Consider the following 22,910-nt stretch of genomic DNA (forward strand, 5'->3'; position numbering starts at 1 on the left):
AACAGGAAAGTGTTCTTTTCTCCCATAGCTAACAGCCCCTCGCTGAAGGCCAATTGCTTGGAGTGACTTAATTTCACAGCCAGTGAATCGCGTTTGAAGTGCAGTCAGTGTTGTTTTGTAGGCAAACACAGAGCAAGGTCCCACAAATAGCAAATGAGGTAAATGACCAGTTAACATGTTCTGGGTGCTGTTGGTTGAGGGCTGAGTGTTGGCCAGGACACGAAGAAAACTCCCTGCTCTTCTCCAAATACTGCCATGGGAACTTGTACCATGTACATCCTGCTGAACAGGCAGACGGGGCCTTGGTTTATTGTCTCATCTGAAAAACGGCACCTCCGACAGTGCGTCAAATTGTGCGCTCAAGTCCTTGCAGCATCTAGATGATAACCAAGGAGATTTAGAACTCCAGGGACAATGTGCAGACAGGGAAGGAAAGCTGTTTGTGTGGAGATTTAGAGTGTACGTTCAGACAGGTTGGAGGGGAAACAGAAGAGAGTCATGTCATGAAGATGGACCATGGAAGATAATGGAGTGATTGACAGTGCTGGAAAGTTCCAAGGATGACGAGAAGGGACAATGTGCCAATGCCACACAAAATGTATAGGGTCACGTAGGTGCTGTGGGTGGGCTGGAAATTGGATGGATGAGAGTGCTGGGAGAGGTGGGCCCAGAGCTGGCTAGTGACAATGTGTTCAAGGACTTTGGAGATAGGGTGGTAGTTTGAGACAATGGGGGTCTCTGGCCATTTCATGAAGTGGAGGAGTGTTCTTTTCCCTCTCATGACCAGTAGCTCATCTCCTGCTTAACAATCTTGTTGTGCGGGGTCCCTTAGGGAAGAGCGACCTTAACATGATAGAATTCCTCATTAAGTTGGAGAGTGAAGTAGTTGAATCCGAAACTAGGGTCCTGAATCTAAATAAAGGAAATTACGAAAGTATGAGGTGCGAGTTGGCTATGATAGATTGGGGAACTTTACTAAAAGGGATGACGGTGGATAGGCAATGGCTAATATTTAAAGAACGTGTGCAGGAATTACAACAATTATTCATTCCTATCTGGCGCAAAAATAGAACAGGAAAGGTGGCTCAACCGTGGCTTACAAAAGAAATTTGGGATAGTATTAGATCCAAAGAGGGAACATATAAAATTGCCAGAAAAAGCGGCAAGCTGAGGATTGGCGAATTCAGCAAAGGAGGACAAAGAGATTGATTAAGAGGGGAGAGTAAACTAGCAGGGAACATAAAAACTGACTGTAAAAGCTTCTATAAATATGTCAAGAGAAAAAGATTAATGAAGACAAATGTAGGTCCCTTACAGTCAGAAATGGGGGAAATTATAATGAGGAACAAAGAAATGGCAGAACAATTAAACACATACTTTGGTTCTGTCTTCACAAAGGAGGAGACAAATAACCTCCCAGAAATGTTAGGGAACCAAGGGTCTAGTGAGAGGGAGGAACTGAAGGAAACCATTATTAGTAAAAAAAATAGTGCTAGGGAAATTGATGGGGCTAAAGGCTGACAAATCTCCAGGGCCTGATAATCTACATCCCAGAGTACTAAAGGAAGTGGCCCTGGAAATAATGGATGCATTGGTGATCATCTTCCAAAATTCTATAGACTCTGGAACAGTTCCTACAGATTGGAGGGTGGCAAATGTAACCCCACTATTTAAAAAAGGAGGGAGATAAAAAACAGGGAATGACAGACCAGTTAGCCTAACATCGTTAGTGGGGAAATGCTAGAGTCTATTATAAATGATGTGATAACAGAACACATGGAAGGCATTAACGGGATTGGACAAAGTCAGCATGGGTTTATGAAAGGGAAATCATGCTTGACAAATCCACTGGAGTTTTTTTGAGGATGTAACTAGTAGAATAGATATAGAGGAGAACCAGTGGATGTGATGTGTTTGGATTTTCAGAAGAACATAAGAACATAAGAACTAGGAGCAGGAGTAGGCCAATCGGCCCCTCGAGCCTGCTCCGCCATTCAATAAGATCATGGCTGATCTGATCCTAACCTCAAATCTAAATTCATGGCCAATTTCCTGCCTGCTCCCCGTAACCCCTAATTCCCTTTACTTCTAGGAAACTGTCGATTTCTGTTTTAAATTTATTTAATGATGTAGCTTCCACAGCTTCCTGGGGCAGCAAATTCCACAGACCAACTACCCTCTGAGTGAAGAAGTTTCTCCTCATCTCAGTTTTGAAAGAGCAGCCCCTTATTCTAAGATTATGCCCCCTCGTTCTAGTTTCACCCATCCTTGGGAACATCCTTACCGCATCCACCCGATCAAGCCCCTTCACAATCTTATATGTTTCAATAAGATCGCCTCTCGTTCTTCTGAACTCCAATGAGTAGAGTCCCAATCTACTCAACCTCTCCTCATATGTCCGCCCCCTCATCCCCGGGATTAACCGAGTGAACCTTCTTTGTACTGCCTCGAGAGCAAGTATGTCTTTTCTTAAGTATGAGACCAAAACTGTATGCAGTATTCCAGGTGCGGTCTCACTAATACCTTATATAACTGCAGCAATACCTCCCTGTTTTTATATTCTATCCCCCTAGCAATAAAAGCCAACATTCCATTGGCCTTCTTGATCACCTGCTGCACCTGCATACTAACTTTTTGATTTATCTTGCACTAGGACCCCCAGATCCCTTTGTACTGCAGTACTTTCCAGTTTCTCGCCATTAAGATAATAACTTGCTCTCTGATTTTTCCTGCCAAAGTGCATAACCTCACATTTTGATAAGGTCCCACACAAGAGGTTAGTGTGCAAAATTAAAGCACATCGGATTGGGGGGAATATACTGGCATGGATTGAGAATTGGTTGACACACAGGAAACAGAGAGTAGGAATAAACGGGTCTTTTTCCGGGTGGCAGGCAATGACTAATGGGGTACCGCAGGGATCAGTGCTTGGGCCCCAGCTATTCATAATATATATCAATGATTTGGATGAGGGAACTAAATGTGACATTTCCAAGTTTGCAGACGACACAAAGCTGAGGTGGAAAATTAGCTGTGAGGAGGATGCAAAGAGGCTCTAATGTGATTTAGACAAGTTGGGTGAGTGGGCAAGAACATGGCAGATGCAGTATAACATGGATAAATGTGAGGTTATCCACTTTGGTTGTAAAAACAGAAAAGCAGATTATTATCTGACTGGTGATAGATTGGGAAAAGGGGAGGTGCAACGAGACCTGGGTGTCCTTGTACACCAGTCGCTGAAAGCGAGCATTCAGGTGCAGCAAGCAGTTAGGAAGGCGAATGGTATGTTGGCCTTCATTGCAAGAGGATTTGAGTACAGGAGCAGAGACGTCTTACTGCAGTTTTACGGGGCCTTGGTGAGACCACATCTGGAGTATTGTGTGCAGTTTTGGTCTCCTTATCTGAGGAAGGATGTCCTTTCCATGGAGGGAGTGCAACGAAGGTTTATCAGACTGATTCCTGGGATGGCAGGACTGACGTATGAGGAGAAATTGGGTCGACTAGGCCTATATGCACTAGAATTTAGAAGAACGAGAGGTGATCTCATCGAAACATATAAACTAGACAGGGAGGATGTTCCCGATGGCTGGGGAGTCCAGAACCAGAGGTCACAGTCTCAGGATACGGGGTATGCCATTTAGAACTGAGATGAGGAGAAATTTCTTCACTCAGAGGGTGGTGAACCTGTGGAATTCTCTACCACAGAAGGCAGTGGAGGTCAAGTCATTAGATGTATTCAAGAAGGAGATAGATATATTTCTTAATGCTAAAGGGATCAAGGGATATGGGGAAAAAGTGGGAACAGGGTACTGAGTTAGAAGATCAGCAATGATCATTTTGAATGGTGGAGCAGGTCTGAAAGGCCGAATGGCCTACTCTTGCTCCTATTTTCTATGTTTCTATGTTTCAACATCAAAAACTACCAAGTTACCATTGATTCTATTCCTTTGGTTCCATTCAGAATTCCTGGTGTCTTTTATTAATCGCCCTTGTCCAACCTACAAGAGAAATGGGCAGACTCCTCCATGTGTTACTGCCAGTCTGTATTGTGGGTGGGAGGAGTAGGGGGAAGTGTCTGGTGTCCAGGATCATGTTTGCAGGGGTCACTATTACAGGCAGGTACCTGAAGCCAGTCTTAGAAGAGAGAATCAAAAAAAAGCAAGAAAGAGATGAGAGGGAGAAATGGAGAGGCAAGGATAGAGAGAAATAGAGATACACATATTCAGAATCTTGCAGCACAGAAGGAGGTCATTCGGCCCATCGTGTCTATACCAGCTCTTTGAAAGAGCTATCCAATTAGTCCCACCCCTCTACTTTTCCCCCATAGCGCATGGTTAAAGGACACGGCCGTGGAGAAGGATGAGCTTTATGTGGATTGTACAAGGAGTGCTGCCCACTGAATCTCACCCCTGGCTGATTTTCAATGACTGACCGGAGTTGATGAGAAGATCACTTCTTCTCCATCATTAAATGAAACCAGTTCAAAAGTCATCATTGAATTTTGTTTCTAACTTTAAGAGTCTGATGGGGGCTTTGCCACAACTGCTTTTGTACAACACCCAGTTCCCATCCTCTCCCAGGTGGCTGCACTAACACTTGCTGACTTTACACTGAGTTCTTTTATGCTGCATCTATACACAGGAAAGCACCAGATGGACACTGAATGTGCAGCATAAAAGCAACTTAACTGGTATAAAAAGAACTTGCATTTATATAGCGCATTTCATGACCTCAAGACTTCCCAAAGTGCTTAACAGACAATGAAGTACTTTTGAAGTATCGTCACTGTTGTAATGTAGGAAACACATCAGCCAATTTGCACACAGCAAGGTCCCACAAACAGCAATCTGTTTTAGTGATGTTGGTTGAGGGATACATATTTGCCAGGACACTGGGAAGAGCTCCCCTGCTCTTCTTCAAATATTCATGGGCTCTTTTACATCCACCTGAAAGGTGGTTTAATGTCTCACCTGAGAGATGGCACCTCCGACAGTGCACTGAAGTATCAGCGTACATTTTGTGCTCAAGTTTCTGGAGCGGGACTTGAACCTACAATCTTCTGATTTAAGAGGTAAGAGTGCTATCAACTGAGCCACAGCTGACACCCAATACAATTGGGTCCCTTCCAAGTGTGTTACTTCACTACACAAATGTACAAATTAAGCCCAAGGACAGGCTTGAGGTCAAAAATATTTGTCCCTGATCTGTGTGGACCATGTCCCTGATTATTGGCTGGTTCAGAGGTTGATAAGTTTGGTTGCTACATCGTGCTGAGTTCGCTAACCTTGTGCTGTGTTGGGACATTTGGACTATGATGCTCCATTTGTATGGTGCATATGTTCTTTGGCACCAGGCAGGAATAAATTTTGGCAGATTTCCAGCTTCAGGTGGAGCCAGTATCACACTTAATCCAACTAGCATTTGACCCACAGATGCTTTGTCCATGGCAATAGGTGGTGCAAGGGTAAATAGATTGTACCTCAGCTAAGATACGTACGATGTGACCAGTGGGGAGAACTGTAAGGATCAGCACTTCACAAGTGACCCTCACCATGTGGCCTCTAATGGCAGAAAGCAAGATAACCGTTTGGATGCACTCTCTCCACCCGTCCACAGGATCTGGGTTGAATTTATGGAGTAAATGTAGGATGCAGTGTGTGAGATATATGATTTTGAGTTGAACCCATCTAGTTCAGCAGCAGATGTAAGTTACTCTTATGCCTCTCCCATTAGTCGGTGACTCAGGTGTACCTTCCAAGTGTTCCATAGCCTTTCAGTGCTGCATGTCATAATGGTGGTTAACAATGTTCTTTTTAATTATTTGTTCTCGGTATATGGTTGATACTAGCGTGGCCATATTTATTGCCTATCCCACGTCGCCCTGTGAAGGTGCTGGTGGGCAGCCTTCTTTAACCGTTGCAGATCCTGTGATGACAGTGCTCCCACAATGGTGTCGATTAGGGAATTCCAGGATATTGGCCCAGTAACAATGAAGGAACGATATATGTCCAAGTCAGTATGGTGTATGACTTAGCCGGCAACTTGCAGGAAAAGATATTTCCAGAAGAGTGCTGCTCTTGTTGCTTTTGCTAGCAGAGGCTATGGGTCAGGGAGGTCCTGTCAAACTAAGCTTGATGAATTAGTGCAGTACATCCTGCAGCTGGTACATACTTCAGCCACAGTGCACTGGTAGTAGAGGGGGTGACTATTGAGTCCAGGAGCAGATCAAGCAGACTGGTATTGAACTTCTTGAGTGTTGTTGTGGCTGCACCTATCCAGCTGAGTGAGAAATACATCACCAGTGCCGAGTTAAGGCTCATAGATGGTGGGGAGACTTTGAGGGGGTGGGGTACCGAGCCACTTGTTGCAGAGTATCCAGCCTCTGCTCTGCTTGGGTAGGTACAACGTTGATGGGGCTGGTCCGGTCAACAATTGGCCCCAGGATGTTTATGGCAGAAGTATTAAGATCCTGGGCAAACTTGAATTTCGTAGAGTGAAGAAGGTTAATGTTGGTATAAAGGAGGCAGATTGTACATGAGAGATCAGAAAACTCAGTTAGCTCTAACAGAATCAGCCACCCACTGTATGGTGAGTTGTATTTGAGCTGGATGTTTCTGCAGGAACACAGACAGTAAGTCTATGTCCAGAGCTAGCTGGAATTAGGAATCTTGGAAGGATAGATCCTACTCTAAGACTCTCAGATTAACAGCTCTGGCTGGGATTTCTGTGTCTATAAAAGGGACCCCAGTCTCACTAGTAAACTCAAGACCTGGTGGACAGCCCGCTGTCTCAGAGTTCAGGCAAGCCAAATGTTCATATGCACATAAACCTGATTGTGCTTTCGTTGAAGGAAAGGGCTGCCACTGTGGACACGCTTTGTGAAAACTCATGAAACAGACTTAGGCTAAATAGAAAACCTGGGCACAGTGTACCTAAGTGACCCTGATTGTCTAGTACATACCAATTTCAGCAAAAATTAAAATCTGATTCTAATAAATCTGAGTGGATCAGCCAAAAGTGGGTCAACCTGATACCGTCCATCAGGGGAGAGCAACATCTGCTCTTGGCAGCGACGAGATGTGCAGCCTGATGTCGATGGAACAGCTACTTTTGAGTCATTATCGAAGTACGAGCAATTTCCAGTAGCGGAATTTGGTTTCACCCCTTCGTCAGTGCATAGGTCTCAAAACATAAAGGGAAAGAAATGTCGGCCAGGCAGGGCAGAGAAAGAACAGAGAGAAAAAAATGGAAGGAAAAAACCATAAGAAACATGGAAATAAACCACAGTGGAGAATGCAAGGCAAACCAATCACTAGCATAGTAAAAAATTTAACACTTCCAGCAATTGATTTTAAGTTCTTTTTAAAAAAAACTTGCAGTTTAACATAACTTTTGTATGTTAATGGGTATTAATAGAATAAGATGAAGATGATTGTGCTAACAGAGGAGACTGATTTGCGAATTGTGCGGTTAGATTGGAAATTTGCTTATGTCTCTCCATTATTTAAGAGTGGGAAAGAAAAACCAGGTAAATATAGGCTTATCAATTTAACATCAGTTGTGGGGAAGCTACTACAATCTGTCATTAGGGATAGAATGACTGACCACTTGAACAAATATAAGCTGATAAGAGACAGCCAGCATGGCTTTCAGGGTAAGTCACGTCTGACTAATCTAGTTGAATATTTTGAGGTCGTCACAGATAAGGGAGTGTCTATGGATGTTACCTATATGGACGAGGAGAAGGCATTTGATAAGGTTCCACACAAGAAATTATTAGCAAAAATAAGAGTGCACAGAGAGGCATAAAACCAGGAGACAAAAAACCCAGAGCCAGAGCCAATTTGGATTGAAAATTGTTTGGGAGGTAGGAGGCAGAGAGTGGGGATGAAGGGTAGGCACTTTGGTTGGCAGGACGTGACGAGTGGTGTTACGAGAGGGATCTGTTCTGCGGTCTCAACTTTACTATATCTATTAATGACTTGAATGAAGGAAGAGAGTTCTATATCCAAGTTTGCAGATGACGCCAAGTTAGGAGTGATAAGTAATGCAGATGGGAACAGAAAGTTACAAAGGGACATAGGTAGATTAAGTGAATGGGCAAAACTATGGCAAATGGAGTTCAATATGGGTGAGTGTGAGGCCATCCATTTGGGACCAAGAAATTTTCTCACCATTTTCTAAATGGTGAGAAACTAGGAACCGTAGAAGAGCAAAGAGATTTGGGAATCCAAGTACACAAATCATTAATAGCCAGTAGACATACAAAAATCAATCAAAAAGACTAATGGAATGTTGGGTTTTATCTCAAGGGGGCTGAAATGCAAAGGGGAGGAAATTATGCGTCAGCTGTACAGAGCCTTGGTCAGACCTCATCTGGATACTGCAATCACCTGGCACTCACCTGACGAAGGAGAAAGCCTCCGAAAGCTTGTGATTTTCAAATAAAACAGTTGGACTATAATCTGGTGTTGTAAGATTCCTTACATTTTTAAACCTATCTCAATAGCTGAGGTTCGTTAAACGAGGAATCATTCTTGTAGCTCTCCTCTGGATCTCTTCCAAGGCCGCTATATCACCCACATCGGAACATAGGAGCAGGAGTAGGCCATTTAGCCCCTCGAGCCTGTTCCGCCATTCAATGAGATCATGGCTGAAATAAAAACAGAAAATGCTGGAGAAGCTCAGCAAATCAGGCAGCATCTGTGGAGAAAGAAATAGAGTTAACATTTCAGGTCGAAGACCCTTCGTCAGAACTGTTTGCTGCCTGGCTTGCTGAGCTTCACAGCATTTTCTGTTTTTATTTCAGATTTCCAGCTTCTGCAGTATATTGCTTTTGAGATCATGGCTGATCTCTAATTCCAAATACCCACCTTATCCCCATAACCCTTTGGTTACCAAAGATCTATCAATCTCAGATTTAAAATTAACAATTGAGCTAGCATCAACTGCTGTTTGCGGAAGAGAGTTCCAAACTTCTACCACCCTTTGTGTGTAGAAGTGTTTCCTAACTTCACCCCTGAAAGGACTGGCTCTAATTTCTAGGCTATGTCCCCTAGTCCTGGAGTCCCCAAACCAGCAGAAATAGTTTCTCCTTATCTACCCTATCAGTTCCCCTTAATATCTTAAAAACGTCAATCAAATCACCCCTTAATCTTCTAAATTCCAGGGAATACAACCCTAGTTTGTGTAATCTCTCCTTGTAATTTAACCCTCAGAGTCCTGGTATCATTCTAGTAAATCTACAATGCATTCCCTCCAAGGCCAATATATCCTTCCTAAGGTTCGGTGCCCAGAACAGAGCACAGTACTTCAAGTGTGGTCTAACCAGGGTTTTGTATCGGTGTAACATAATTTCTACCCCCTTGTATTCTAGTCATCTAGATATAAAGGCCAGCATTCCATTAGCCTTTGATTATTTTCTGCACCTGTGCCTAATATTTTAATGATCTATGTGCAAAGACCCCTAAGTCTCTTTGGACCTCCACTGTTGAGCTTTTCAACATTTAGAAAGTAGTCTGATCTATTCTTTTGAGGTCCAAAGTGGATGACCGTACAATTGTCTACATTGAAATCCATTTGCTACAGTTTTGCCCATTCACTTAATCTATTAATATCTCAGTAATTTTATACTTCCATCTACACTGCTTACAATGCTACCTATCTTTGTGTCATTGGCAAACTTGGATATGTGGCTCTCTATCCCGTCATCTAAGACGTTAATAAATAGTGAATAGTTGAGGCTCCAACACAGATCGGGGAGACCAAAACTGGGCACAGTACTCCAGGTGCGGTCCGACCAGCAACCTATATAAGTGACAAAATGGTGTCCTTCGATTTATACTGAATGGTTCCATTCACCAGAATGATACCAGGCCTTAGAGGGTTAAATCATGAGGACAGGTTGCATAAACTTGGCTTATATCCCAAGTATAGAAAATTGAGGGGTGATCTGATCGAGGTGTTTAAAATGTTAAATGGATTCGATAGGGTAGATACAGAGAAATTATTTCCTCTGGTGGGGTTATAATCTTAAAATTAGAGCTAGGCGACTGCAGACTGAAGTTTCACTATGTGAGCCCCACAAGAGGATGCAGGAAGCTACCCGATCAAAACAGCTTCTCTTCAGCCGTAAGTTCTTAAAGAGACAGTGAACGCACGGTTTGCTCCTCCTTTCACACCCACCCATATTTTGAATGTTGGTATATTTTTGTATGCAGATGTTCAACAAATGAGGATAGCTTAATTTCCCACCCCTAAAGACAACACAGACTAATATCCATTTTAAACATCTTATTATGTTACATTTCATACTTCATGTATAAATCACAATCTTCAAAAATACATTTCTGTAGAAATCCATTTGAAACAACTTTTCTCATGAAAAGCTTTTAAGTGTAAAAATTAAAAAATAGTATTCCATCTACTGGTTCCAAGTATTCAATAGTTCATCTAATATGAATAAGCTTCTTTTTTTAGTACATATACATTTAAAAAGACAGCAAAAAAGGTACAAGTTTGTCAAAGATACAATTTGTCATACAAAGTTAGCTTATTTACATCAATTCATCGGCTCCGTGAGACGTGCCATTGGTTCTGTAGTTTCACTGTAGTTGAGTTTGTGTGTTACACACACGTTATTGTTACGTGACTGTCTGTATGAAGTACATCCTCCTTCGACACCTGGACATCTCCATTTCTAGCTTGTTGTGGGAAGAGGCAAGGAGTAAATTAAAGGAAGTTCACAGATTTGTAAAAAAATGTATTTCGCACTCATCAAGGGGAAGAGACGTTAGTGCTGGAGGAAGGGACATTTGGGCACCAGTGTGAACAAACACACTACAGGTTAGACACCATCCTGTGACTGCAGACACGTTAAAGCAGACAAGAATATTATTTCTATTATATGCAGAGGGTCGTTAGGACATAGACTGCCAGTGATGGAATCAGAATTCATCATGGCTTTTAAACAAGTAGATAAATACCTGTATTTGAAAAATAAAACAGATTTTTTTGCGGGTGTGGGGCTGTGGAGAAAGAGGTAGTAAAGGCATGCTTAGCTCTTTCAGGGAGCTGGCTGGCTGAATGGCTGCCTTCTGTGCTGTAAAATTCTACACTCTGCATTTACCTCACGTGGAGTCTTCACGGTTTTGTGGTCTAATCTTGAAGAAATATGGAGAGAAAATGTGCTACTGTAAAGGTCAAAATAGTATTGATTTTTGATCATATTCAATTGACATTTCTCACTGGGTTTCTGAAGGTTGTTCAGATTGAAGAGCTCAGGGTGTTTGGCTCATGGATTTAAAGTGCAACATTCTATTGGAATAAAAAACATCAGTGCCAGGATGCTGTCAGAGGGATGGCCAGTGAAATTGGCTCTTGAATAGGACTTTATCGAGGCGTTATAAATTATTTGAACTGCATCATATTTTTTTTAAAAAACTTGTACAAGGCTGGTTTGGAGTGATATTTTCCACCATCCAACAGACTAGAAGATGTGGGAATCTTGTATAAATTCTAGTAAGAAAGTTGCTGCAAACAGGGTTAATTACTGGATCTGGGCTTTGTTACCTTTGCAAGGACAGAAAGTGAAAGTTGCAGATTTCAGATCGTAAGGGTTGTGGTTCACTCATTGAAAATGTCGATAGGTCAAGAAAAATAAAACGACTGAAAAGCCCAAACGGTAACACAGAATATTACTCACTTTACACTGCCCTAACACGGTCCATTAACCTAACCTCAGGGGCAACCTGTATTCAACTGCTGCCATATTTTTGATTTCTGACACCAGCCATCCATGCAGCCCGAGTGAGATGGCCAATTTAGTTCCATGAACAGGCACTGAGTGTATGCATCGGCCATTTGGCTCCACAAACTTTACAAATTCTAGCTGAGTTGGTTCTAAAACAGTCAATGCACCAGCATTTGTACATTAATGGAGAGGAGAGTAAAAGAGGGGGAGGAGGAGAGGGAACTTAAATTCTTGAGAATTCACAATTCAGCCCAATAAGCTAAAAATGGAAATGTCCATCAGTGCTACAATCCCACACTCATATTCTAACTCCCACACAATCCTATTAAAATCTGCTTATAAAGCTTAATAACAAGCAGAAATCTCACAGGTGCATTCCAGACCACAACATCTGTAGGTGTCAACTTACAAAATGGAACAGGGTGATCCATTATATTGAATGGAATTGGAAAATCACTTTCCTTTCATCGATATTATTCAACAGATTTCCTTCATGACTTGTTTTTGACCAGGTTTGTTTGGTAGATAAGTCCCAATGGCTGAAGGCGTACCTTTATTATTCAGTTATTTACAGGATATGCCCTTTGACCCAGCTATGACATCACAAGCAATTCAAGAACAAGTGGCTAAAATAGACCCGTCTGAAATCCCCTGCTTCCTTTCAAAGTACCTTTTAAATGTTTGGTTTTTGACCAAATTTCAATGTTTTCATCTACAAACATTTCACAGAAAGTACAGAACCGTAACTTTTTTTTCCTTTCAAAAATTCACAATAATGTACATGACATGGGAAGAGAAAATGAATGAAAATTTAAGCTCCAGGCGATGGCTGGAACTTAAAAGCTTAACAAATAAAAAAAAGCACAGACTCTAAATATCTTCTGCGGTGGTAGAACAGGTCGACAAAATAGATTTCTACCCCAAATCTGTAGAACACTAGCAAAATAATCTAAGTACCTGTAAATTTTACAGATTGAAGATTTTTCTATGTGTTTCATAAGTACAGCGAAATGTTACAACCCCAAGATTTCCTTCTCAATGTGGGATTTTTCCAATTTAACACTGTGATTCTTCATCTTAGTATAAAGTACAACTTTTTGAGAAGAAGTTAGAATTATTACAAAAGAAAAAAATAATTAGTTCAGATCCAGAAATTGGCAAGATTTAAGATCTAAAAGGTAACAACTTCCAGTGGGAGCGAAGAAGGGGTGGGTGAGGGATGCATAAGTTGAATCAATACCACCCAAGACCTCACTATAGGGGCTGAGGAGCCCATTTGTCGTTGATTGAGGAAGGATGAAGGGAGAAGTTCCCTGGAAAGAGGTGGTGGGGGAGAAAGAACGTTTAGGTTTCTACCCTTCCGGGTTTGGGGCGGGGGGCTTGGCATTGCCAAAACCTCTGACCCTGCCGACAATGCAAAAGTTTGACGTGTTTGTACATTTTTGGACTAAATGGCAGAACCAACATTTCCTGTGGAGACTACCAATTGTGCCCCCTCTGCTGTCCAGAGATTGATATGACACAAGGTCAGCAGTTGAGGGAGGGACCCTCCCTCCAACCCACCCCTTAACCCAGCCTCTTAATTTTAGCACGGAGACGAGATTCTTTATGCAGGATGGGTAACCAAACTGAGGAAATTGTCGCTATGAAAGGTCTGGGTCAGCAATTACTTTCAGAGTGCAGACAGTGTGGATTGCCCACATCTATTCTAATTGTAGCAGTGAATGAGCCTTGCCATTAAACTCCTTCATTTAATTACTTCACTTAAACATCCAATCTGGTGAATGTATTCTAATAATTATGGGAAAGATGCATCACCAAAGAGGACTGAAGAATTATCCCTGGAACATTTTGAGAGATATTTAAAGAATATACAAAATAAGAATCCACGCTATATCATATTCACATTAAAGGCAACAATCACCCCCCCTTCATAGGGGCCTCACTGGGTGATGGGAGACTGGTCTGGAACTGCATTGAGATTCCCACTAAGTGCCGAGGTTCATCAGAGTTTTGCAGGTATTGGGGTTGAGATAAGCGACATTCAGAAATGGGACGGCCCTCTCCCTTCCCTACCACCCCCCACCACGACACATGCGCCGAAGTGAGTTAGTCAAAGATTTAGCTCAACGAGGCTTATTTTCATATCCGCTCCAGTTTCATGGCAACAGGAACACAGCACTGAGAGCCACGGTCAATATAAGGCCTGCTCATCAATTACTGCACAATCAGAGAAGGCCAGCAGATGAGGGATTTATGTTAGGATTATTTTTTTTAAAAAATGTATTTATTAAGAACATGCTCCCACTGCCAAAACTTAACGGTTACTGGAGAAAATGACATCAAGTTATAAATCCACTTCTTTAAATAAGGTAGAATCTTTTGGCGAAACCCAGTGAGTGATTCACCGGAAAGGTTATATTTCAGGAGACTCGAGTGACGAAAGGAATGGTTAAAAATTGGTGCCACACATATTTAAAAATTAATTAATATAAAAACAGTACATCAATACTCAGCTATCCCACCTGCCATGTCCCTCTGCCACGCTGCTGCTGGACAAGGAAGGCATTCAGTACAAACTTACACAAAGGCACGACATTAGGAATGTTAGTACCACAGAAGCAGTGTAAAGCCAATTTAAAATAAGAGGTCAGCCTTGTGAAAGCAGCTGGCAATGCAGGACTTGAGTTGGAAGTCTGAACCACTGGACTTCAGCATCTCCCCTCTTCCCACCCAAAATTAAAACAAACCCTGGCAAGGTTGTATTTTCCTTCAATAATAAGTTATGCAGTTTGATTTTTACCAGCCACATTAACAGGACCTGACGTGTACTGCTGATGCCACAATTTGCTGCATGATCCCGACCATAACTTCAGTTCAGTGTGTCTCCCCAACAGGAACAGTTCGCGGATTCCAGGAGGGAACCACACAGAACGCATGGCGACACTGGCTGCGATGTATTCCAAGTTTTTACCTTGCTTAAGTTGACAGAGCTGTTGCCGCTCAAAAGGAATTTAAAAAAACATGTGCCACACAAACATGGAAAAGGGCAGTGACATCAGTGATTACAATAAATAAAACCTTCTTCAAAACACACTGAAGTCGTGCCTTCGAGTCTCGAAAGTCCGAGAGAGCTGACCTTTGTTAAGACTCGTTGAGTAATTCATAGGAACAGTTCCGCCACACCCCCCACCCCCCCCCCCCCACAACCAGGTGAAGGGAAATCTCCCAACCAGAAGTACAAGGAATTCTTCTTCCTTCATTTCGGGCGGTCAGACGAAGAGTCTCTTGTCCTTTGCTCGTCGCAAGTGCTCAGGCAAACACTTGCATGTTGCCCCTCTGCTGCTCTGGAATGTGTGAGACCTGCGGCCGCTGCCCGATGGGGGCCGGGCTGGGCGTGATGTCGGACCAGTCGGACGTGGAATGCGGAGAGGAGCTCGACCACTGATCGGGGGACTCAGGGGAGGGCGTTAGGTACGGGTGCTCGCTCTGGAGATGAATGTTGTGGTTCGGGGTGTTGTCCGTCGCCGAGACGTAGCTGTGCTGAGACGGAGGGGTGGGGTACTTATCTAGCTGCACCGAACTAGGCAGCTTGTGGTAAGGCGGCAGGGTGTTCTGCGATGCCTGACCCTCTTGGGTGGCGGACAGCATGGAGTTGTTGAGTTGGCCATTTGGCAGCCGGATGACCTCGGGCATCTGGTGCATGTTGCCGATGGGCACTGGCGTCATTGAGCCGCAGTAGGGCTGCCCTTGTTGCTGCGTTACTTGAGAGTTCTGCTGTTGCTGCATCACCGACTGCGATGCGCCACTGCTCATCTGTTGGTAAGCCAGTATCTGTGGTAACTGCTCCCTGACCGTGGTCATGTGCACTGAAGGCATCTTAGCCTGCAGCACCGCGTTCTGTTGGTGGATATTAGGGTACGAACCGGAGACCTGGTGCAGGATGCCCAACATTGGGTTGTACTGGGAGGTGGTGATTCCCACTCGGTTCATCCACTCTGCTTGCATGTTCACATGCCCGACCCTTCCCAGGGGCAGCCCCAAACTGGTGCTTTGCCCAGCCATTAAAGGATGGGACATGGAGGGGAGGACCTGACCCAGGACTGTATTGGAGCCCATGTTTATACCCTTCATTTCACTTAGGTTTGAGAAGGACATTGCCAGCTGGCTCTGCACCGGAATGGAGGGGTGGAGAGATGCTGGTGGCGACTGGTGTAAAACTCCTGATGACGTCAGGAGAGGTGGAGACGTGGTGGACAAGTAGGTGTGCGGAGATTCCAGCGACTCGACCGGCGACAAGGCTACCGAACTCTCCACAAGGGCCCCTTTACCGTTGCCGATGGATCTTTTCCGCCGCCTGGCTTTGGCCTCCTTGGAGTCTTTAGCATTGCCTGGAGTGAGATTCTTTGCGCTCGGCCGTCTTGCCTTCTTTCCCTGGGGGGTCTGCTTGAGGCTCACGAAGGAGCCGCCGGTGGGGCAGGTGATGGGGGACATGGTCGGTCCCATCATGGGCCCACCCGGGCCGTGGGGGCTCCTGACCAGATTGTACTCGTCCAGCAGACGCACGATGTCGTGGTGCATCCGCTCCTGGGCGATGTCGCGGGGCAGTCTGTCCATGTGGTCGGTGATGTCGCGGTTAGAAAAGTGGTCCAGGAGGATCTTGGCAGCTTCGCAGCTGCCTTCCCGGGCGGCGAGAAACAAAGGCGTCTCCTCCTGCGGACACAGTGTGCCGAGAATTTTTGGTTAGATAGAGCGACCGCGGGCATGTACCACTCAAACAAGTGAATTTTAATTTTCACCACATTTGTCTGGGGCGTGACTGGGGCAGGATTCAATCCTCCTCCTCAGGCAACACTAGATAAGTTGCCAACAATGCGAAGAGTTCCCATGAGATTCAGCAGGGGGAATATTCTGCTTGGCTGGAGAACAGGTCGAGACACAAGTCTCCTGTGTGGGCCAGAAGAGGTACACATAGGCTGCCCTGGTAGCTCAAGTAGGTTTAACTGTACTTCATGCTACGGTGCCCATCTGTATGTGGCCAAGAAGGTCTATGTGGATTTAACTGAAGGAGTATTAAAAATAAGTTTGGTATCCCCAGGATAGGAAAGAATATGTCAACGCTCCCATTACTGGTTATTATCCGGAGACCCTCATTAGCAAGAGCGCGATAAGGTTGAGTCGTGACTTCATTTACTTCCCTCACCTTTCCACTCCAATCCCAGAAAGAGAAAATATAGCACAGACTCATCACAACACCAGTTGCGATAATAGGGGGCTGGGGAAGGCCTCAAAAGCCAGGAAAGAGCAACACAGGGAGGGGTACCCCAGCTCTGCCCTCAGCCCGGCGTGATGTATGGCAGTGGCCAGGTCAAGCAAAGGTGAACAGTAGGGGAGTCAATGGGATCTACTGAGAGGGAATGGCAGAGCGGGAACCTGAGTCATTCCTGGATCAGAATGTTTCATCTATAATCGGACCAAAAGGCGAGGTTAAACGGAACTCTTCAGTACCTTGTTGTCCTGCATGTCCTTGTTGGCTCCGTTCTTCAGTAGAGCCCGGGTTGCATCCACGTTGTTCACAGCTGCTGCCCAGTGAAGTGCCGATTTACCTGGTTGGGGAGCAGCAACGCAAGGGGTTAAATTACATAGAATTTACAGCAAAGCCATTCGGCCCAACAGGTCAATGTCGTGTTTATGGCTCCACATGAGCTTCCTCCCACTTTACTTCATCTAACCCTATCACCATATCCTTCTATTCCTTTCTCCCTCATGTACTTATCTAGCTTCCCCTTGAATGCATCTATGTTATTCACCCAAACTACTCCATGTGGTAGCAAGTTCCACATTCCAACCATTCTCTGGTTCCTCCTGAATTCCCGATTGGATTTATTGATGACTATCTTATGTTCATGGCCCTTAGTTTTGGTCTCCCCCCACGTGTGGAAACATCTTGTCTATGTCTACCCTATCAAACCACTTCGTAATTTTAAAGACCTCTATTAGGTCACCCCTCAACCTTCCCTTTTCTCTGTTCAGCCTTTCCTGATCGTTCTCACCTCTTAGTTCTGGTATCATCCTTGTAAATCTTTTTTTGCACTTTCTCCAGTGCTACTATATCAGGTAATGTTACGCAACTACAGAGCACAGTGTCTGATGCGATAGGCAGTGAATGTAACGAGACCCTCAAACTAAGTTAAACACATGTTCAACACCCATTTCCTAGGCAGAGACTGAGTGGAAGAGGCAGGTAACAGATTAACCATCAGGACACCTCCACGTTAAGAGTCCAGTTTCTCTCCACCCAACCCTTTCCCTTCCTCCCTCCACCCGCAAAGAAAATTTCTTTCAGCCCCAATTTCATCATGCAATTGTCTTTCTCTCTAATCCCATTTCTCATATTACAATTACTACATTTCAGTGACTAACACTGATGCACTCACAACCCCCTTGTCAACATATTTTTGCTGCCTTGAAGTAGGCAGGAAGATGAGAGTTTAAGTGGAAGGAAGCTTTCTAAATGTTTCTCCTCATCCCCGCACTCTTATCTTAAATGTGGGTCATGGATTTTTTTTTTTTTGGGGGGGGGGAAGGTCACCTCATACATGAGGTAATAGGCAAGAAGGTGACAGTCGTGGCTCAGTTGGTAGCATTCTCGATTCTGGGTCAAGGATGTCATGGAGCGGCTGCAGGGCATTCTGGAGGGGGAGGGTGAACAGCCCAGTAGTCATGGTCCATATCAGTACCAACAACATAGGTTCAAAAACAAAAGGGATGAGGTCCTGCAAGGTGAATTTAAGGAGTTAGGAGATAAATTAAAAAGCAGGGCCTCAAAGGTAGTGATCTCAGGATTACTACCAGTGCCACGTGCTGGTGAGTATAGGAACAGGAGAATAGACCGGATGAATGCGTGGATGCAGAGATGGTGTAGGAGGCAGGGATTTGGAATCCTGGGACATTGGGGCCAGTTCTGGGGAAGGTGGGACCTGTACAAGCGGGACAGGTTACACCCGAGCAGGACCGGAACTGATGTCCTCGCGGAGGTGTTTGCTAGTGCTGTTGGGGAAGGTTTAAACTAGAATGGCAGGGGGATGGGAACCCGAGCAGGGATACAGAGGAGGGGGAAACAAGGATAGAAACAAAAGACAGAAAGGGAAGAAGCAATAGTGGAAGGCGGAGAAAACAAGGGTGAAAAACAAATAGGACTATAGTGCAAAATAAAACTAAGATGACTAGCAATCTTAAAAAGACAAGTCTAAAGGTATTTTGTCTAAATGCGCAGAGCATTCGCAATAAGCTAGATGAATTAACAGCGCAGATAGATAGATATTAACGGTTATGATATAGTTGCCATTACGGAGACATGGCTGCAGGGTGACCAAGGATGGGAAATGAACATCCAGGGGTATTCAATATTTAGGAAGGACAGGCAAAAAGGGAAAGGAGGTGGGGTAGCGTTGTTAGTAAAGGAGGAAATCAATGCAATAGTGAGGAAGGATATTGGCTCGGAAAATCACGATGTGGAATCTGTATGGGTGGAGCTAAGAAACACCAAGGGGCAGAAAATGTTGGTGGGGGTTGTCTATAGGCCCCCAAACAGTAGTGGAGATGTACGTGAGGGCATTAAACAGGAAATTAGAGAGGGTACAACTATAATCATGGGCGACTTTAATATACATAGAGATTGGTCAATCCAAATTAGCAATAATACTGTGAGGGAGGAATTCCTGGAGTGTGTACGTGATGGTTTTCTAGACCAATACGTCGAGATTAACCCTTCAACTCCCACACGTACCGAACTCTCAGCACACTGTGTGCGGATATTACACAGTGTGCTGAGAGTTCGGTACGTGTGGGAGTTGAAGGGTTAATCTCTTTAAGGGTTAATCTCTTTAAATCTAGTGCATATTGCTTCAACTGTTTAAGGTCAATTTAAAAGTTTAAATTTCTAAGTTTCTGTCTGGCTTCAGCAGAGAGCTGCTGTAGCAAGTTAATTGGTTAGCTAGATTCAATTGGTCCCTGAAGGTGGGGCAGGCCTGACTCATCTGAGTCTCAACTGTAGAAATACAGGGGCCTGTCAGTGCGGACTGCACGGTGTGCGGATATTACACAGTGTGCTGAGAGTTCGGTACGTGTGGGAGTTTGGTAAAGTGGGGGAAGGAGGTGCTGCTTTGCCTTGCTTTTCCTGCAGAGCGGTAGTGGACCTGAGAGCGGTGAGCGGCGGTAAAGAGCGAGACCAGAGCGGGGATAAAAACAGCGCAGAGAGAGCGAGAGTCCAGTCGGTGAGCGGCGGTAAAGAGCGAGACCAGAGCGGGGATAAAAACAGCGCGGAGAGAGCGAGAGTTCAGTCGGTGAGCGGCGGGAGAGAGCGAGACCAGAGCGGGGATATAAACAGCGCGGAGAGAGCGAGAGTTCAGTCGGTGAGCGGCGGGAGAGAGCAAGACCAGAGCGGGGATAGAAACAGCGCGGAGAGAGCGAGAGTTCAGTCGGTGAGCGGCGGGAGAGAGCGAGACCAGAGCGGGGATATAAACAGCGCGGAGAGAGCGAGAGTTCAGTCGGTGAGCGGCGGGAGAGAGCAAGACCAGAGCGGGGATATAAACAGCGCGGAGAGAGCGAGAGTTCAGTCGGTGAGCGGCGGGAGAGAGCGAGACCAGAGCGGGGATATAAACAGCGCGGAGAGAGCGAGACCAGAGCTTACTCTGAGAGCGAGACTCTGAGACCAGCGGCAGAGTTCAGGGTGACGTCACCAGTCAGAAAGTGACGTGGCACAGGGGAGGCAGCTGATTGGTGAGTAGGTTCAGGTGAGTATTTCTACCATTTTACTGTAAGTAAAGTAATAAGAAAGGGAAGATCTGCAGGTTTTATAGCAGATAGTGTTTTTTTTTAGTGAACCTAGGTCCCGAGTATAGTTAACATTTTCTAATTTCAACGTAATTTAAAAGGGGTAACTAAGCTAAGGCAAGTCATGGCAGCAGACCTCGCACCCGTGATATGCTCCTCCTGCAAGATGTGGGAAGTCATGGACACTACCAGTGTCCCTGCCGACCATGTGTGCGGGAAGTGTGTCCACCTGCAGCTACTGACCGATCGTATCTCGGAGCTGGAGCTGCGGGTGGACTCACTGTGGAGCATTCGCGATGCAGAGAAACTCGTGGATAGCACGTTTAGCGAGTTGGTCACACCGCAGGTAAAGGGTATACAGGCAGGAAGTGAATGGGTGACCACCAGGAAGAGTAAGAGATGCAGGCAGGTAGTGCAGGGGTCCCCTGTGGCCATCCCCCTCTCAAACAGATATGCCACTTTGGATGCTGTTGGGGGGGATGACTTATCAGGGGAAGGCAGCAGCAGCCAACTTCCTGGCACCACGGGTAGCTCTGCTGCACAGGCTGGGAGGAAAAAGAGTGGCAGAGCTATAGTGATAGGGGACTCAATTGTAAGGGGAATAGACAGGCGTTTCTGCGGCCGCAACCGAGACTCCAGGATGGTGTGTTGCCTCCCTGGTGCAAGGATCAAGGATGTCTCGGAGCGGCTACAGAACATTTTGGAGGGGGAGGGCGAACAGCCAGCTGTCGTGGTGCACATAGGCACCAACGATATAGGTAAAAAAGGGGATGAGGTCCTAAAAGCAGAATATAGGGAGTTAGGAGGTAAATTAAAAAATAGGACCTCAAAGGTAGTAATCTCAGGATTGCTGCCAGTGCCACGTGCTAGTCAGAGTAGAAATAGGAGGATATTTCAAATGAATACGTGGCTAGAGGAATGGTGCAAGGGGGAGGGATTCAAATTCCTGGGACACTGGAAACGGTTCTGGGGGAGGTGGGACCAGTACAAACCGGACGGTCTGCACCTGGGCAGGGCCGGGACCGCTGTCCTAGGAGGAGTGTTTGCTAGTGCTGTTGGGGAGGGTTTAAACTAAAGTGGCAGGGGGTTGGGAACCTGAGCAGGGAGAGAGAGGAAAGCGTAACAGGAAGGGACAGAAGGTATGGAGTAATAGGTAAAGTGTTAAAAAAGGAAAAAGCAGGAACTAAGCGTCACAAAACAGATTTGAAAGTTCTTTATCTGAATGCACGTAGCATTCGTAATAAAATGGACGAGTTAACGGCACAAATAACTACGTATGGGTATGATCTTGTGGCCATTACAGAAACATGGCTGCAGGGTGACAACGACTGGGAATTAAATATGCCAGGGTATTTAACAATCAGGAAGGACAGGCAGGAAGGAAGGGGAGGTGGGGTGGCTATGTTAATAAAGGAAGGAATCACTGTAATACAGAGAAATGATATTGGGACAAAGCATCAAGATAATGAAACAGTTTGGGTGGAGATAAGGAATAATAAGGGAAAAAAAACATTAGTGGGCGTAGTATATAGGCCTCCTAATAGTTGCAACTCTGCTGGAAGAAGTATTAATCAGGAGATAGTCGGGGCATGTAATAAGGGAACAGCCATAATTATGGGGGATTTTAATTATCATATTAACTGGACAAATCAAATTGGGCAGAGCAGCCTTGAGGACGAGTTCATTGAGTGCATCAGGGATGGATTTCTTGAGCAGTATGTAACTGATCCTACAAGGGGGCAGGCAACCTTGGACCTGGTCCTGTGTAATGAGTCAGGATTAATTAATAATGTCCTAGTTAAGGATCCCCTTGGAACGAGCGACCACAACATGGTTGAATTCCATATCCAATTAGAGGGAGAGAAGGTTGATTCTCAAACAAGCGTACTGAGCTTGAATAAAGGAGACTATGATGGTATGAGAGCGGAATTGATTAAAGTGGACTGGGAAAATAGATTAAAGGGTAAGACGGTACATGAGCAGTGGTGTTCATTTAGGGAGTTATTTTACAACTTTCAAAATAAATATATTCCACTGAGGAAAAAAGGGTGTAAAAGAAATGACAGCCATCCGTGGCTAAGTAAAGAAATCAAGGATAGTATCCGACTAAAAACAAGGACATATAAGGTAGCCAAACTTAGTGGGAGGATAGAAGATTGGGAATTCTTCAAAAGACAGCAAAAAGTAACTAAAGGATTGATTAAGAAAGGGAAGTTAGATTATGAAAAGAAATTAGCAAAAAATATAAAAACAGATAGCAAGAGTTTCTATAGTTATATAAAAAGAAAAAGGGTGGCTAAGGCAAACATAGGTCCCTTAGAGG

General features: G+C 44.7%; 1 protein-coding gene across 1 annotated transcript in view; it reads right to left on the reverse strand.

The window, feature by feature from the left end:
* Nucleotides 1-10,278: 10,278 nt before the first annotated feature.
* The window catches only part of LOC137325558 (neurogenic locus notch homolog protein 2-like), a 160,627-nt gene continuing 147,995 nt past the window's right edge, over nucleotides 10,279-22,910 (reverse strand). The window contains exons 33-34 of the mRNA XM_067990802.1: nucleotides 17,261-17,358; nucleotides 10,279-16,465 (exon numbers count right to left, since the gene is read on the reverse strand). Of these exons, the coding sequence (XP_067846903.1) occupies nucleotides 15,065-16,465; nucleotides 17,261-17,358 (1,499 nt within the window). The 3' untranslated portion in view covers nucleotides 10,279-15,064. The remainder of the gene's footprint in view (nucleotides 16,466-17,260; nucleotides 17,359-22,910) is intronic.

The sequence above is a fragment of the Heptranchias perlo genome, chromosome 9 (assembly GCF_035084215.1).
Source record: "Heptranchias perlo isolate sHepPer1 chromosome 9, sHepPer1.hap1, whole genome shotgun sequence".
NCBI lineage: Eukaryota > Metazoa > Chordata > Chondrichthyes > Hexanchiformes > Hexanchidae > Heptranchias > Heptranchias perlo.